The 18,790-nt window shown below is 38.6% G+C and overlaps 1 protein-coding gene across 6 annotated transcripts in view; it reads left to right on the top strand.

Moving 5' to 3' along the window:
* Positions 1-1,020: 1,020 nt before the first annotated feature.
* Positions 1,021-18,790, top strand: part of adcyap1r1a (adenylate cyclase activating polypeptide 1a (pituitary) receptor type I) — a 28,436-nt gene continuing 10,666 nt past the window's right edge. For 2 of the 6 annotated variants that reach the window (XM_067606229.1, XM_067606231.1), the window contains exons 1-11: positions 1,021-1,879; positions 5,023-5,234; positions 9,921-10,017; positions 13,204-13,314; positions 13,425-13,525; positions 13,611-13,708; positions 14,366-14,498; positions 16,384-16,537; positions 17,635-17,695; positions 18,417-18,486; positions 18,602-18,693. In XM_067606229.1, coding sequence (XP_067462330.1) covers positions 5,193-5,234; positions 9,921-10,017; positions 13,204-13,314; positions 13,425-13,525; positions 13,611-13,708; positions 14,366-14,498; positions 16,384-16,537; positions 17,635-17,695; positions 18,417-18,486; positions 18,602-18,693 — 959 coding nt within the window. In that variant the 5' untranslated portion in view covers positions 1,021-1,879; positions 5,023-5,192. The remainder of the gene's footprint in view (positions 1,880-5,022; positions 5,235-9,920; positions 10,018-13,203; positions 13,315-13,424; positions 13,526-13,610; positions 13,709-14,365; positions 14,499-16,383; positions 16,538-17,634; positions 17,696-18,416; positions 18,487-18,601; positions 18,694-18,790) is intronic. The other 4 variants (XM_067606227.1, XM_067606226.1, XM_067606230.1 and 1 more) reach the window with 4 other exon arrangements.

Here is an 18,790-nt window from a genome sequence, read left to right as displayed (position 1 = left end):
GTGCTATGTGTTGTTTGTCTGTTTGTTTGTCTGTCTGTCTGTCGGTCTTGTTTCATTTTTGATGAGTAACAATAAATAAATAAATAAGGAGAGGACTCAGAATAAGCCTTTTAGGCTCCCTTCCTTTCCTGCACCGTAATTACTGTCTTTTCTACTGAATGTATTTGTATCCTCATTATTGTGCAAATAAACTAAACTAAACTAAACACTGTGCCTGTCTCTGAGAGATATTTCTGAAAAGAAATCTAAATAAAAGCACAGTAATTACAATTGTTCTCTTCTTTCTCTCTTGTTGCTCTGCTGCTGTAATTATCGCAGCAGTAAAAATACAGTCTTTGCCTCGTTGCTTGATCTAAAGTTCACATAGAACTGAAAAGCCAAAACACTTGAAGCTACTGGAAGATGGAGCTGAGTGTTTGCCATGGAAACAAGGCTCAAATCATTGTCTTGCTTGCTATTATGCGACAAAAATAGCCTAAAGATTGCTGACTGACTGCCACACAGAGAAATTTTGAATTTCTCTCAATGGGAGCATTTCCATGCATGTCCTTGAGGCAGGTCCAGTAACAGTGTTAAAATGTTCCAGGAACGATAAGAAACATGCGTCACTACCCTTCATCCAATCAGGCGTTTTCATTGATTTTTTTTCTTTCTTTTTTACATTAAATACATTTTGATAGGGCTAGTGTCTTATTGCGGCCTTTCCCATTTCCTGTTTTGTTCTCCCAGAATATCCACATCATGGCAGGGTTTAATACTTTTTATGCCTCATTGATTTATGGCCAACCCATCAAAAGGCCCAGCTGGGTGATCAATCACCTCTGTGTTGTGCTGCACTCAGAAGAGTAGCCTGCATGTAGCTGCCACTAGAAACTGTCTAACCTGGATCACGACAGTCCTGGTGAGATTTAAGCAAAGCAGCTCTTAGTATTCAGTGGAAAAGTTTGCTTATGTGCGGATCGAATGTTGATCTTATTTGAGGCTTTTGTTTTTAACTCATTGATGCCTGCGGGCGATTGTGTGGTCGCTGTCCGTGGTGCTGAAAGTAAACAAGACTGCCAGCGGCCACAGTGGCCACTGCAGATCACTTCCACGGTAATAGCCATTTGCATGCATTGCTTGGTTTCTGTGGAAAACATGCAGGAATTCAGATGTTAAACTTTTGACTAAATGTGAGTCACAGTCGGTTTACTCACTGCCTCACAAATTGCACCCAGCAGGGAACCGGACTTTGTGCCTTCTGGAGCATCTGACAGACGCAGGCACAAATGTCAGCGGCTGAGAGAGTTTTATGAACAGTTGCTTTTTTGGAAGAAACTCCCATGTCACAGGATTTTTCACTTGTAGTCCATCTATCTCTCTCTCTCTCTCTCTCTCTCTCTCTCTCTCTCTCTCTCTCTCTCTCTCTCTCTCTCTCTCTCTCTCACTCTCTCTCTCTCTCCCTCTTTCCCTCTTTCTTCCTCCAGCTGCGTACAGTTGTACCTGCTTTTATGGACTAAACTGTTGTCTCACTTTGTTGCCCTCTCTGTCTGACGAGGTGCGAATCCCGAAGGAACCTACATCCCCCTCCTCCTCCTCCTCCTCCTCCTCCTTCTCCTCCTCCTCCTCCTCTTCCTCCACCTCCTCCACCTCGTCGTGGTGCCGCAGCAGCAGCAGCCAACGCGGTGAGTGCGTCCTGCAGCAGCAGCAGCAGCAGCAACAGCAGCAGAAGCAGTAACGGCACCTGTCGTTTTCAGGACGATAACTAATAACCGCGCACGTCTTAGGAGTAGAGACGACGAGGTATCAACCTGCACAATTCACTGCCAAACACCGCGGTTGTTCGTGAATACCGATGGCTTCATGTGTAGATATTTGCGCCTCTGAAAATTACGCATCGGTAAGTTCCTTTTGACTTGTTTTCAGCGACTGCTGCGCGTTTTTACTCACATCTTCATCTTTCAATGCGACTGATTAATTATGAAGGCCTTAATGGAATCCTATATATTTTAAAAACATGAATTCTTATTAAATATTAGGCAAGCTAGGAATAAATTGCGAGTGACAGTGTACAGTAGATAAGGGGGAGGTAGGCGCTTTTCTTGCTGATGTTTTCCATGTGCAAAGCGAAGGTCACCCACAATCATTGATGAATTAAACGTTTGCGAATGCGGAAAAGCGGGAATAAGGCTGGGCTAAATTAGCCTATTGATTCTGCACCACCAAGGGAACAATCATTTGTCAATGATTGATTGTAACTAAGACTGTTTTGCGTTTTTCATTTCCCTCCGATTTGCCCACAAACCGTTTTTGCAAGCTGCAATCTAAATAATAAGAAAATGCTCTTTAGCAGCAGAGATAAACTGTTGTTCCTGTAATGTGAGCTATATACGGCCTATATGATTATCACACAAGAACATTAACAAAGCTGCCAAGAACTAATTAATTTGAATGACTGCATTATTGCACATTGACAGACGTGCACAGTATCCATTTACAGCATTAACAGACTTGCATTTGGGTTAATTGGAAGCGTGTCTACTTAGCTACTAGGATCGTTTTAAACTGAAAATGAATAATGAATGCACCACGATGTTCAGAGGAATTCAACACACACGAGGAGGATGTTGATATGTTGAGACAGATGTTTGAATTCCCTTTTACAGAGATAAATCATTGAGGATGATGCACAGACTTGAAGCCATTCTCAGTGTTTCTCTCTGCTTTGCATCTGTATGCATATATACTCACAGTCTTCTGGTTGATTGACAACCTGCTGTAGGGATCCCAGTGCTAATTTAGTGGATGTGTTTCCCACTTTTCCTATCCAATGTTAGAGTTATTCTGTTTGTGGGTGTTCCTCACCAGTTGTTTTGTCTAACGGCCTTGTGAAAACTGTTCTGTTGTAAACAAATTACAATGATTGCATTCTGTAAACCCACACATTTAGTGTTTTGCCTCCTCTGTTTTCTAGGAAAGCTGACTAAACAGAAGTGGAATTTTCTCCTAATTCCTGAGGCTGTAAAGCCTGACAGAATTTCCAGTAACTCACACGTATCTCAGCAAAGCAAAAAGTCTCCTGCTCTCTTGCCCTCAGGGCAGTTTGATGTTTAGCCCTCTGTTGTTCCCTGCACGAGTCAGTGCTTCTTAATACCAAATAGCCATATGGATTTGTATTAAATACCAAGGGCTGGTTTTAACTTCGTTTGGAGCCTCCAGCAACATGGCTGCTGCGACATTTTGGGTTAAAGAGAGGAAGACAAACTAATTGATTTCATGTCTGTCTCCGTCTGCCAGTTCAGTTCCTCTCCCTGTCTGTCTGTACTTCTGTCTGATTTTATGTTTTTCTGTTTGCATCCCAGTTGGTTTCAAACCCTGTTTGACACATGTTGTCCTCTTCTATATCTCTGGGTTTTTCCTCTGAGCACAGTCTGTCTTATTGCTTGATAAAGCATCCGAGAGATGCTTTAGGGGTAATTGGATTCAGTACTAGAGGGAAGGGACACAGCGGAATTTGTCTGTGTGTGTGCATGAATTAGCTGACAGAGAGGACGTGTGCGCTCTGCTGTCTCAGAGATTGTATGTGTGTGTGTTTCTGCTGGTGCTCGCCAGTCTGCTTTGTGTTTGCAGTGAATTGCTGTGTTTTCAGGAAGCTGTGTGGATGAGTAAGACATGAAAGAGGGTGAGTTGTTTTAAAGTCTGACCCGAGGCACATAAATTTTATAGTCTTAAGGGAAAATTTATGCGATCCTTCCAAATTTCTTGCCTTTGGTAATCAACTTGTCCTTCATAAATCCATGCCTTTTTGTTTCAAGTTGCTGCCTTAATTTAGAGTTTGGGTGATGACATATCTTTTGTGACATTTCTTTTGTGATCGTATATAACCTCAGTAAAAAATCAACAAATGTTGCCTCTGTGATTGGATCAAGGGGATTTTTATGAGTGTAGGATTCTGTGGGGACAAGATATGAAGTGATACATACCCACTGAAGGGGTGTGTGTTTGTTTATGTGTGTGATATCTGAGTAGGTTGAAAGTTAAGCCATAACTTACAGTATATATATCAGTTTAAAATGACTAAAACTTGAGCATTTTTGTACAAAAAACTGATATTGTAATGAAACTTGAATCTTTTTAAAAAAAAAATACAGGTTCTGGTTGAAGACAAGGCAGTGAAAATATGTTTTTTCTAGGGTTGCAATGGTTATTTATTATTATTTTATTGGTTTTCATGAGGGATTATTCTGCTGATTATTTTCTCAGTCCATGGTTTGGTTTGTAAAATGTCAGAAAATAGTGAAAAATACAATTTCCTGATTGCTTGTTTTGTCTAACACTTCAAAACCTAAAGATATGAGAAAAAGAAAAGCAGAAAATCCTCTGATGTTTAAATGATTCTTCTATTATCAAAATGGTTGCTGACTATTTTTGTTGTTGTTGTTGTTGTTGAATGACTAATCAATTAATAAAGCAATCATCTCAGATCAAGTTTTTTAATGGTTGTGGATTCTTTTTCAAGGTTAAACACAATCAGCCTGTGTGACACAATAAAATCAGATTTATTTCTGTACAGATAAAGTATAATACATTAGAATTAACTTATTGAATATTGAATAGTATATGGTAGATTATCAAGAAATGAATTATCATATCCAAGGACTCTCCTTTTTACCTTGTGGCAAAAAGCTTATGTGAAAGACTTTGAAGATGTTCATTCCAGAAGAAAATATGAAACACTGTTTAGAAACACCTACAGTACTCTTACATAAAACCATGGTTGTGTAAAGCAAAACACCATTTATGAAAAGAGGCTTTGCTTTAAAATATGTATCCAATATATAGATAAATTTATGTATTCTGAATAGCTTTTCAGTACCATTTTGGTAAGATTTTATGTTTCAGCTACTGTAGAAGACAGTATTTAGTCCTACTTTCAGTCTGCAGTAGAACAACATAATAGAGTAATCCAGTGGGCAACACATCCTCATGTTGTTTTTGTTTGTTCTCATTCAGACTCTTTTCCCTCTGTGTGTTGTATTTCAGAGCCCTTGATGCTGAAGTGTGGTGAAGTCGAGGGGAGCAGTTTCAGTGCATCCCAGTGAACACACCCACCCACCCACACACACACACACACACACACACACACACACACACATACACACACACACATATACACACCAAGCCTTTTGGATACAAGCACTTCACAGGAGACAATGAGAGGCTTCCTGCTGACTGCAATCTTTCTGCTGCCCTTGGTGAGTAGTTTGTGTGCATGCATCTACGGTGTGCACATGTGTAGGTGTGTGTGTGTGTGTTTGTTTTGGGGGGGGGGGCATACAGGAATGTATAGCCATTTATCAATATATAACAGTGTCAGCTTCTTCTCTGGTTTATTTTCATACGTGCATTTTGAGGAGTGCTGGGAGGATAGGAATCACCACATGACACATCAGCACATCAGCATACGTTGCAGATCCTGGATCAGCTCTGCGTTGAGGTCACTGGCCGCATTTTAGAGCCATAACAGATGGCCTGGCTGAACGGAGAGCTGCCTATCCATCTGCTCTGACTCACTTTTATTATTGGTCTCATTGAAATAAAAAGCAGAATAGTTGTGCAAGATGTGTGGGAGGAATTATATCCAGTGCCCCGATGCGGCACAGCAGCAGTTCTCATGGTTAAACCACACAGATAAGGAAATTGTTTTTTATGTTAGAATATATGTAAGATTAGCATGAGTATCATCTTTTACCCATTACCCTTTTGATATATTTCTTTTTCTTCCTCAAATCTACCAGTTGATTATGATTACTGGGGGGAGTGAAATGCATTCACAATGCGACCTTGCTGTCACAAACATCTTCTCTATGCTTTATGTTAACACTGCCCCTCTAACATCTAACACACATGAAGTGTTTCTCCAGCTGACCTTCAGCTGGCTGATGTGGCAGATACATCTGTTGTGATGTACTTATTGTGTGTCAAATGGATCTGGACGGTGTGCCAGTAGTGGGAGTTATCTGGCCCTCGAAAATAGCCTTGGGGAGAGGAACAGGGTCCTGCAGCTTCAAAATGGACAGCTTATCTGGACAGATATCTGTTTTTAGTAGAGGAGGAGAGAGATTTAAAAGCTACAGTAGATGAGTGACTGAGAGCAGAAAACAAGAAGCACACTTTTAAAAAAAGATCATTGATCTGTTCTCTGATGTGCAATGATGTCATGATGCCTGTCCCAGGTTAGAGTTTTGTATCTACTGATAGTTCCAATAATAAGATTTACGAGTACCATTGCACCAATAAAGCTCAAGAAATTTCTTAGCCAGTAATGTGCAAATTTGTTGCTAGGAAACATCTGTAGCACTGTCAATCAAAAGCAATCAACTAAGTTAACAGGAAGTCACTGTATCATCACAAGCTTTTGCACAATTGAAGACTGCCATGCTAGCAGCTCTGTGAGGCTGTACTAGCAGCGCTTTAAGCTAAACGCTAACATCAGCTTGCTGATGTTTTAGCAGGTCTATGTTAACCATATTCATCATCATAGTTTAGCATGCTAACATTTGCTAATTAACACACCAAATACAGTACAGCTGGAAGGTATTTGGTAAGTTTGAGCTCATGGTGGCGCTAGAGGAAAGGACAGAGGATTAGCAAAGTCAGTAGGATACAATCCCTGGGTGCCATTTATGTCTTCACAAAATTTCATGTCAATCCATCCAACACTTCGCTAGTATGGTTAAAAATAAGTACTTTATTAAACTTGACTGCCAATCCTTTGTAAAGCATTTCTCTATATGCATACATGGCCAAATGAAGTGTTTCAGGGTTAGTAGTATCCATAAAGTTTAGCATGACATTTTCTAATTTGAGGTGTATTATTTTTGTGAGATGTAGCAGTTTACATTGTTATTAAGCAGCATTTTGATAGATTTTATTTATTGATTGTTTTGTAAGGGACCGTGTACAGTATTAAGTTACCATGATTTGATGTACTGTACCACAATTTGTTTAATTTGTTTTAGTTTAGTTTCATCTGCAGTCCCTTGGCAGGTCACAATTAAAACACATGCACATTAACAAAAACAAAGTATGAAACAAAAAACCATCAGGGCACGTAATACACAGTTACAAACAGCAGCACATTACACACACCCAAAATGTCGTGTTATTTATTTTACTCTTCAACCTGTACGGGTCATATATTAGCTTAGCTTTCACTTCCGTCAGGTTACACCTGGCAGTTTGTAGGTATTAGCTGCGTCAGCTAAGAACAACAGCACATACACTTGAGCTTGCTCTTGTCGTGGAGAAATTGTCTTTATCACTCAAGAGAACACACAGACACAACGAGCATTGTCAGTTGAAGTGGTGTAACCAAAAATACAATCAAAAATATGATGCATTATATCTCTGGAGAGAGAAACATACCCAATGTCATTTGCTAAGATCACCGTCTCTCTCTGCCGAGTGAGAACACAGTCAGATCTTAAATACCCTCGAACAAAAGCAAGACTATTTGCGGTCGACCCTAGAGGTCAGTATACAAGTTTTGAAATATAACAAAGGTCAGAGTTAAAGAGAGTAAATAGTAATTGTAACTATATTAAAATAAAAAACAGCAACACACATATATCCTGCCTGCTATCCAGGATTCCATATAAATACATTATTGAATAGCACATTTTATACTGCCATCTTACAGGCCTGTCTGCACTCATGCCAAACAGATATTAGTCATTTGCATCCAATTATTTCTCATTTCTGGGAAGGCTTGTATACAGCATGTGCTGGCTCCTAGCTGGTTACCTGCTGCTTAGCAACATGGATGCCTGCTACAGGTATAAAGAGAGGTCATTCTAACAATGCCAGTGTCAGTTTCATTATCAAAACGCTATCGTAGATCATAAAAAAATGAGGCATTTCATGTCCTTTTATTTTTTATTTTTGTTCAGCTGGCCTGATGAGGCACCGTTTCTTGGTGTATTATCTGAAAATATAGCCTTATGGCAACAGACTAAAAAAAAAAAAGATACAAACCCAAGCCAGATAGCTCTAATGATGTTTCACATAATTCATGCAGTGGTTTCAAATTCATCCCACGTGCAGCAGTGTGATAAAGAGAGGAAGTGAATCCGAGGACATCTTCACAGTCAGTTGATGCCCTATCTTATCTAGGCAGCGAGGCCTGAAGTGAATTCATATTGGAGGGCAGAGAGATAGAGTGATGAGTCAGCCATGGCTCAGAGGGCTGGGACATATTACACCTATCATTTCACAGTGAGAGTTAAGGCTGGGGGGTGCAAGCAGGGTGCAAAACAGAGATTGGCCTTAACAGAATGAGAGGGGGAGTTATTGAGAAGACATGCAGTAACTCCACTAACTCTGAGTAAATAGTTTCCCTGACCGCACCTTCAAGCAGGCAATACCTACTTTCCACCTGCTCCTGTGACAGTTGCGGGTATTGGAGCATCTTTACTCTCCATAACGTGGTATATTTACGGTTAAAGCAGGATATGGGGGGAAAGGGTAAAATTTCAAGTGGTATTTATTAAAACACACATCTCTGTCTTATGATCTCCTCCACTAAAAAAATGGTGGATGGTGGATGGTGTTAAAGTGGATAGTCACACCAAATCAGGTGTGATTGTGTATGCCGCCAAGTTCAAGATGAGTCATCAAAAAAGATTAACGTTCACATGCATCTAAATACTCAAAAAGACCTTTTTGACAAATTTGACATATGCCAAGAGGTAGCAGAACAATTAATGCATGGACAATGAAAAGCTACCTGGAACGTGTAATTTTTAATTTCATGGTGCATTAATTGATATTTTGGGCGACTTTGGGGCAACACAACAACCTGTAAACACAACATTGACATATCATCACCTTATAAAGTAGTTGGCGAACGTGTTACTGTAGCAAACAGTTGCTTATTTTCACATCCAGCAGACACAAAGCAACATTAGTGTAGCATCCATTTGGAGTCATGTTTCTCTCCACAAGGTGAATATAAGTCCAATATTTACTCTGCTTTTAGCTCTGTCAACTCCTGAGGGAAATATCTGGCTCATCATGCGCTAAATGCTTGACTATGTTCACCAGCTAATTGCTAACTTTGCTGCTGCTGTTTGGTGCTGGGTAGGTGTATCAGTGCAGTGGGTTTATCAGAGCTTTTTCACGGAAAGGTGCTGCCTGTATTTTTCTATCATTAAATATCTGTGACAAAATTAAAAAAATATATCATACTTATAAATTCATGAGAGTTTTACACTCAAAAACTCACCTTGTCTGTGTCCAAAATAACAATGTTTTTTGAGTGTCTGAATACTGAGTGGGGAATTTTTGATCTATAGGCCAGAGTACCCTCAAAAATTGCAATAATGGAAAAAAAAAAAAGTTAGCTCATGTGCACTAATAATCCCACATACAATGGGTTGCATTTCATAGATGTGAAAATGACCATTTTGCAACAATAATCCTGTCAGTGATGACATGATGATTGTCCAAAATCTCAATTTACTAGAGTTAACTGACTGAATGTCCAATATATATTATAGGGAGTGATTTTGGACACAACCAAGGTCTGCTCCATAAGAAGTATCTGCAAGTGGTTTGATGAGTTTGACTGACAGTGCATCTCCCTGGCAACAGAGGCTTTCTGACTCCTCTGGTTGGTCCATGTAAATACCTGACATCACCTTTTTCCAACACAGCTCTGCCCACTTAAATGTGGTGAGAAGAGCACAAGCAAAAACACATGAACAAATACAAAAAACATCTCATGTCAAAATAATAATAATATTTTAACCTTGGCAGTTAATACTGTATTCATGTCGGATCCCCTCAGCTATAACAAGAAGCTGATTAAAAAACGCAGATTCTCAATGGTGCAGTGTTTCAGTCAATATTTAGTGTGTCATTGTGTGTGTTTCCTCCAGGTGGCCTCGGAGTCCGGTCACTGTGTAATCAAGCGGGAGCATGAGAAATGCATGGAGATGATCTCGCTGTACAGCCCCAGCGAGGAGCCTACTGATGGTAAGTGAGGATGTGTCCGAGAGTATGGGCATGCATGTGTTCTTGTGTGTGTTCTCACATTCCTTCTGTGTGCATAATTTGGCATGAAGTCACCTGTATTTTATGGTTCTGCCTTTGATTAAACTGTTTACTTCTTTGGTGACTCAGAAGGCACAAGACTGCTGGCAAATGAGGGCCACTCATCTCTCAAAAATGATAAAAAGCCAACCTTGCTTTTATTCTTGTCGATCAGGCATTTTTCAGTTTATCAGGTCCTAGAAGGCCAGGTAAGGATGAAAGATGAGCTTTATATCACGTTCACTACCACTATAAACAACCATCCTACATAACAACCACCATCCGCTGATATACAGTTCTCAAATCAAATGTCTTGTGCAATGTCATGCTGAGCTACTTTCACATTTTCCCCACAAGTACTTCATCTAAAAACACAGGAAACTTGGTATGTGAATCCTGGAAGCAATTATTTTCTTGGCTATGAACAGTGGTTTTCATTAGCAACTGCTGCAGGCCTCCCACTGTTTGAAACTTGCCCAACAGACTGCAATTCCCAGATTGCACTGTGACTCATGGCCTCACTGACAGCCACTGGCTCCTTGAAAAAAACATGAAACATAAAAGATTTAGAGTGTAAGATAACAAGTTTAAAGAGAGAGAGACGTCGTGAGTTCAGCTCATTTTTCATCTGTGTATTTTAAAGGTCAGCCCTGCAGTCTTCCTGCATGCTACACAGCCAGCCGCATGTGTATTTTAAAGTGTTTTTATCTATTTTTTTTTTTTTGCATTTTTATATCTTTATTTTTCATAAAGTCTCATGCCCTGAGGTGGGTTAGACTAGAGGTATAAATAACTCACATGCCTAATTCATTCTCACTTAACAGCATTTATAGTTAAAAGTAAGATCCTCTTGTTATTTCATTCCCTTATTCTTCTGTGACATGGGCAGTTTGTTTATTTTTGTGTTCAAGTATCCATCTCAGACCTTATAACCACACATGTTGGTCCGCCGTGACCTTTTAACTGAACCCTGTCTCCTCCTGTCGCTTTAAAAGGAACTATGTTGTGTTTCTGCTGACAGCAAATCGTTGGTGAGGAAATAAAACGCCCGGTTTGCAGAAATCTGACTGGGTGGGAGAGAGAAAGCAAAAAAGGGTGAAAAAGACAAATGAGAACAGGGAAACAATATGTATGAGGAAATAAATAGATAGGTGGGATCTGTTTTTTTTATCTCTTTCTTTTTTCTGATTTATCAAAATCTATTCTTAAAAGCAAATTTTTTGATCTATTTGTTATCATATTTTTAACTGTGGTACTCTGAACTCAGATTAGTCTGCAGGCTGTATGAAATTGCCACGTAATGATTTGCTGTCTGGTGCTGTAATCACCATCCAGCTGAATTTAGCCAGTACGCAATGTATAACAGATCTAAAATGGCCTGCAAAATGTCTGTTATTTCAGAACTAAATCACCCAAGCTAAATGAGAACATTTGTGACATTTGTAGTTGGATTTTGGTACCTTCGTAAATATGAGTGTCACACTACAGAAAAGGACACTTCATTACCCTTCAGAGTGTCTTAAATTTAGAGCTGAATCAATTACAATTATGATAACGATTGACTATTTTGAACAGATGTGATTTTTCAAGCAAAAAAACAGAAAACATTCCAGCTTCTATAATGTGACAATTTACTGCTTTTCTTTCTCTTTTATTTCATTGTTGCTCGGACAAAACCTGCAATTCGATGATGTCACCTTGGTCTTTTTTTCACTTCTTTCTGATATTTTTGTACACCAAATGATCAAACAATTAAATGAGAGAATAATCTTCAGATTAATAAGTAACAATAACAATCATTAGTTTCATCTGATTTTTAATTTTACACCTTATTTGTCTTGTGTAGATGTTTACAAGATATTCTCACAAAAGACATATATCACATCCAGAGACAGATCTTTTCAGGAACATCATGACATATTCTTCTTCTCAGACCAATGTTTAAAGTTTAACAAAAAATATGAATGAATGCTCTATGCATACGGTTGTTTGGGAGAAAAGAGCTCTGAACTTCTGATCAGTATTCTGCGACAGTTGCACATCATGACTCAGAATACAAAAAGAAATCTCAGTCAGTCCTTCAATCAGATCAGCTTTAATGAGAAAGAATTTCTGTCCATCTTGAGAATCCATCCGCCTGTGATTGTGTGTTATTTTTGTACATGTACTGTCTACTGTGAATGTGTAGTATGTGTGTAGAGTGTATGCTGTATCTTTGCAGCCCACTGAAGATTCAGCATACTGTGGGATCTTGTGTGAGATAGCCAGTGATGCAGACAGAGTGCTTTATTAAGCCAGTTACCTCCGTAGCTCAGTGCGGCTCATTTGGCTCAGATTTGCCCTTTAAAAGGTAATTGGCTTCGTGTCCGGCTCACCAGACAGAACCAAAACAGATTAGAGAGCCGAGCAGAATAGAGAAAGGTCTGCAAACACACAAACACACACATGCATGTCTAGAAACACATACACAGACGCACCCATGAGCAAATGCACACTCAAAATACATGCGAGTGAACACACATACAATCAGACTTTTACCTGCCTCTGCAGCACTATAAAATCACCTGAGCATAAAGGCAAAGGACATGGAAGCAGAAAGAAATGAAGACAGAGAAATTAAAGATTGTGATAGCTGTGCAGAAAATAAAGGGTGAGAGATTTATTGTAAGAGTCAGATCAACAGTCAGAACAAAAACAATAGAACTGGGTTCTATTGTTCAAGTAAAATTTAGTTTCAGCCTGTTTGGGGATACCAGATGGTTGTTTTTAAGTAGTGAATTTAAGTAAGAAGGAGATGTCCACCACATCGTCAGAGGGAATTACACTCTCGGAGGAGAACAAAGGTTGTTGTAAAGTATCAACATATAATACCTAAAATAAAGTGTTAAATGGATTTGAGTGAGATAGGTCAACAGAGTGAGTTTTGTTTCCATGTTAGCAATAGTTTTGTTCCTGTGAGTGTCATGAAAATGTCAGATATCTTTGCAAATGAAACTCTATTATCTCCAATTCAATTACCTTAAATCCATGCCAGATTCATTTACTCAGAGACGTAACAGCAGAAAAGCTGAATAGGAACTTAATACTAACCAACACATGTTTCTGTTTCTCTTGTCCTCTGCTGCTCAGTGTGTCCGTGGATGTGGGACAACCTGACTTGCTGGCAGGAGGCCAAGATCGGTGAGGTTGTGGTGGTCAATTGTGGAGAGTTCTTCCATGACTTCATCAGCCCCGAGGATGGTCAGTGGAACCAAAAGACTAACTGTGTTTTGAACGTATTTGTATTACAAAAATATATCTATTCAGGTTAACTTTGCCCATCGCAGTTCAAGCATATTTGTTGCTTATAGAAATGGGGAAGGTGAGTCGCAACTGTACGGAAAAGGGCTGGTCTGACCCTTTCCCTCACTATGCGGACGTCTGCTTCTTCTATGACAACACCACCAAACCCGTACGGCTTCTTTCACCTCATCTAAAGTTTCACACATTTATCACAGACCCGCATGCTGTTAATACATTCTCTGTTTCATCGGCAGGACACTTTCTACCCATCAGTTAAGGCCTTGTACACAGTCGGCTACAGCACATCGCTTGTGTCTCTGACTACAGCCATGGTCATCCTCTGCAGATTTAGGTGAGTTTCACAATGAGACCTCCAAAAGACAGGTTTCTCAAAAATTAGATATAGTACATATATTTAGGTGTTTTTTCAGCTTGTTCTGAAAAATGTCTTTAACCCTTCAAGTCCTGTTGGCAAAAACTCAAAATCATATCCAGCCGATGGAAATAAGAATGAAAAAGTGCCAAAATCCATGAAATTTGTTTGCTTGTTTTACCCTATCGATACATTTTTCAATTAATTTAAAATTGCATAAAACTTTTTTTGTTTTGTTTTTTGTCACAGACATGCCAAATTATGGCATTGCTGAGTAGCCTAACTTATTCTATAATAGCAATGTACTCTGTGGCACTTTTAATGGTGCCAGCCAAAAGCAACTGAGAAGTTATTTTTTGCATTTCTACATGACATGGCATTTAGTTTTGTGAAAAATTACTTGCAATATTACCTTTCCCATTAATGGACATCTCTACCAGTTAGTTGAGCAAAATTGTTAAACAAAATTATTACTAATAATTATTTAGAGCGGTTTCATTTACATAACTCTGTTCAGTAAGCCAACTGAACTAAACTAAACCAAAAGAATATATAATTATCTATGAAAACTTCACCATAAACTGGCTACATACTATTTTCTGTTGTTGGTATACATTTTCTCTCTCTTCTATCCAGGAAGCTCCACTGTACCAGGAACTTCATTCACATGAACTTGTTTGTGTCCTTCATCCTGAGAGCCATCTCGGTCTTCATCAAGGACGGCGTGCTGTACGCCCAGGAGGACAGCGACCACTGCTTCGTACACACAGTCAGTAACTACTTCATATACTGTTACTGCAGTAGCCCTAATACAATATATACACTAATACAATATTATCTGTGGCTGGTAAATTACTTCCTCATATGGTTTTTATCAGCAAGATAGAAAACAGCCATGTCTGCATGTTGGGTTATTAATGAATAAATGAATAGGTCATTTTCAATTCATAAGGCTAATTGTTTAATTAATTTAAATTTGAAGCACTTAATTGCACAACGAGGCCTTTACTATTCTAAATGGTCCGTATTTGGACAAATTAATGCTGGCATGTTTTGAGTTGCTATAAGAAGTGTGGAGAGTATTGGAAGATTCTTGAAAACACTCTCGCTTCCATAAAGCGTTATTAAAGGGTTAAGTCAAAGAAAGCATGTCTGTAAAATATGATCATGTTTGTTTTGTATGAGATATAAAGAGAGCTTGAAGCGCTTCTCCTTTAGTCTTTCCTATTTGATATGCACCTTTGAAGGAACTTCAATCACATGCAAATTTTACAAAAAGCAAACATGCTATTAGATGACTAATACTCGCTGATTACCAATGCAGAACAAGCTCTTAGGGTTTGTCTGGTAACAACACATTGCTCACTGTTGTTAAGCAGGCATGATAAATAAACCTAATTAGGTACGCTAATGGCTTCAGCAAGGCCAGTGGAAATCTTCTAGTCCTATTAACATATCAATGGTTACTTTGCCCTTTTTTCAAAACCCTCTGCTTTCCCACTGTCGCCATGGCAATCACAGGTCACCATCATGGCACTGTGGTAGAAGGAATCAGATCAGTGCTGTAATTGGTTGACCCCACTCCGAATATGGACTCTTTCATTAACATGATGTCACCAGATTACAGCCCACCTGACATGTAGGGGACGTGTTGTTCCTGCTGGCTGTGAAATTTTAGAGACACACTTTGCATTTTCATTCATTGTCTCATGATACATTTTTAGAGTAATTGCAGTATGGTGCACTGTGTTGCAACCCTGTCACCCCAGTGACAACAATCTCTGTTTACACTGTGATTTACAGGAGTAAGGACATTTGTCAGTCTGACATTTATTGTCTTGAGCTTTTAAAGGAGAGACTGACTGTTAAGCATGGATTTTCCATTTGGAAGCGGCAACAAAATGCTGGTGTATTTTTCTGTGGAGAAAAAACAAGAAAGCTTATGTCCCTTACTACTTACAAGTCATTTTTAAATTTGCTAAAAAAAAAAACTGAAGGTCTAATAAATCACTGATGGTGTCTTTAATAATTCTTGTCAGTTGTTTATGATGATATTGTTGCAGAATTGACACTGCCTTCTAAGTGAGATAATTAAAAAAATCTTTAAATATACTTTAAATACCCTAAAAGGATTCTCCAATGTAAGTGTGGCTCTGTCTATTTCTTGAAAATGCCCACTTAAGCTATAGAGTCCAAACATACAGTTGCATGTGTTTCAGTAAAACATGAAAAACATTCTTCTTCAATACAAAAATGAAACATGGTCGCAAAAACAGATGAAACATGTTACAAAAAGCGCAATAAATATGTTCAGCACCATAAACACAGTCAATGACTAGTGTCTCTCCACGCTTCATAGCTTCAAATAAGTTAACAAGCACAAACAGCTTGTTTTTAACATTTTAACCAATCACTAACCAGAGCTGATTGTAGTCATTACTGATCCTAATTAAGCATACTGCAAGGAAACTATAGAACTGACTATCCTTTGCAAATGAATACAGCAAAATACAAATTATTTGCAAATATTTCTCTATTGTATATATGGCTCTAACATCCAACATCAGCAGTACAGATGTGAAATCATTGATAAAATAGATTTTCTTCTGCCTTCTGCTGGACTAATGCAACTCTCTGTGTGTCTCCCTGTGCAGGTGGCGTGTAAAGCAGTAATGGTTTTCTTCCACTACTGTGTCATGTCCAACTATTTCTGGCTGTTTATTGAAGGTCTGTATCTCTTCACTCTGCTGGTGGAGACTTTCTTTCCTGAAAGACGTTACTTCTACTGGTACACCATCGTAGGATGGGGTAAGTGTCCGTTCCTGAGTGGTTATCATCAATGGTGGAAAACAGCAACTTCTTTAATTACTGTTCATACTGTGAATTTTCAGATTTATGCCATATTTGTAATTTTCAAATTTTCTTGTACCCTTCTTTGGGTAAATTAAAATTTAGATTCAATTTAAGATTTTTACGGAAATACAGAGAGAGCAATGGGGTGCATTATTCCCATTCCCTATACATTGTGGTTTTGTCACATAATATGAGCTAAAAACCAACAAAGCCCAATTTTGACAACATTGGAGGGCTCATTGAAGCATTTTTTCACAAACATTTATTTATTTTCCAAGGCAAATAAATATAAACTAAGGCTTTGATAAGATTTTAGTCAGACTTAATCCTAAGCTAAAAGATCCCCACCACACATAAGACATATTAAAAAACTCTGCTTTGACTAACAGTTTCTGTTTAATATGTTTTTGCCACACAAAATAAGTAAAATTATACTGCTTCTCCCACATTGAAAAACTCCAGTACAAAAATGCAAATATTTTTCATTTTTAAAGTTTAACTGCTGTCTCCTACTTCACTTTAAAGTCCATTCTCAGTGGATGTACACTGGAGGCTTCAAGTTTCCACATCACACCTGTGTAAACTGCATACTGGACCATGATTGGTTTCCAAGCTAGTTGTTATGTCACTGATTGCACAGTACGTGCACTTCTTAAACTCTGTTTTTGGTGAGCACAGAAAAACTTTCCTCCTTCTGCAGATGAATGTGAAAACAGCCTTCTAGTGTCAAACTCTGCACATACATCATTCTGCATAGTGAAACTCAAACATCCAAGTGAAGGAAGAAGAAGAAAAACATGTTTTTTTGAGTAGAAGGGAGCTTTAATGAAATACAGCTGAAATAACAATGCCATCTTGAGACAAACATTTTTGTCATCCTCCTATAGATGAATACAGTGCAAACAGGGTTACAACCAATAAAACATAAATCTGTTGTTTCAGTACATTGCAATTTTCCAAAAGCATGATTGGACAGATGAACACTGCAATCACTGAATACTATATCAGATTTTCATGATTAAAAATGGACTATATACTCACTGTTTTTACAGGAACTCCCACCATTTGTGTCACTGTCTGGGCAGTTCTGAGGCTCCACTTTCATGACACTGGGTACGTCCCAACGCCTCTTCGAACATCAGCTAAGGCACTATCACCACACATGGCATATGGCACTGGAGAACATAACAGAGCAGGGAAGCAGGGGCCTTTAGGATGCTGAGACTAAATGTTGCATTGAGATAATTTCTTGCATAACTATCTTATCTGCATCTTTGCAACTAAACCAATTAAGATATGTAATTGCAAAAAACTGGGGGGGGATACATGAGACCCATGAACAAAATAACTGCCATCTCTGTTGGCATCACCAAATACACTAATTCAATTATACTGATAATGTTTTTTAGAATAGTTGAATAAATGCAGCCAGGTCAAAAATTCATGTATGCATGCATGTGATAAGATTCATAATTGTTCTAATGGGTTCAAGTAGTCATTTAACAAAGTCTTCTTTCCTTCATCTTTCACAAGTTTTTAAATATTTCCTCTACACAACACAAGATGTCAGAAGACAAACACCATTTAGAAGTTTTAGACTTATACACTGAAGTATTGTATTCATATTTCAAAGTAGGTTTAATAATTAATTTTTCATTCTCAAATATTAGGAGCTTCAATTTTAAATCCTCTGCTCCCTTCTGATTTTGCCTTTTCACTCTGCAAATGACCCCATGATTGACACACTGTAAGGTGCTACGTGTTACAGAGTGTCCAGAGAAAGTGAAGCATTTTGAATGATTATCTAAAATGCACCGTTCTCCTCTTACACCAGATGCTGGGATACAAATGAGAACACTGCCCTCTGGTGGGTGATCAAAGGACCAGTTGTGGCCTCCATAATGGTACGACAGATGCTGTGGATTAATTTTGACACATGCTAGGCCTTTGCTTGCTTGACTGGAGCGTAACTTCTGACAAGGCTTTGATATTTAGTGTATTTTTTCTTTCCTTCCTCAGATCAATTTTGTCCTGTTCATTGGGATTATCATTATCCTGGTTCAGAAGCTGCAGTCACCTGATATCGGAGGGAATGAATCAAGCATTTACCTGTAAGTTACATTCGTCACATTTACTGAAACTCCAGTCTAAACTGTGTTTGGAGAATTTCATACCTTGATTTTGAGATTTCTGGTAGACTGTGCACAA

This window comes from Thunnus thynnus, chromosome 12 (genome assembly GCF_963924715.1).
Source record: "Thunnus thynnus chromosome 12, fThuThy2.1, whole genome shotgun sequence".
NCBI lineage: Eukaryota > Metazoa > Chordata > Actinopteri > Scombriformes > Scombridae > Thunnus > Thunnus thynnus.
The sequence above is the reverse complement of the archived record's forward strand: the minus strand, read 5'-3'. Positions and strand labels throughout refer to the sequence as shown.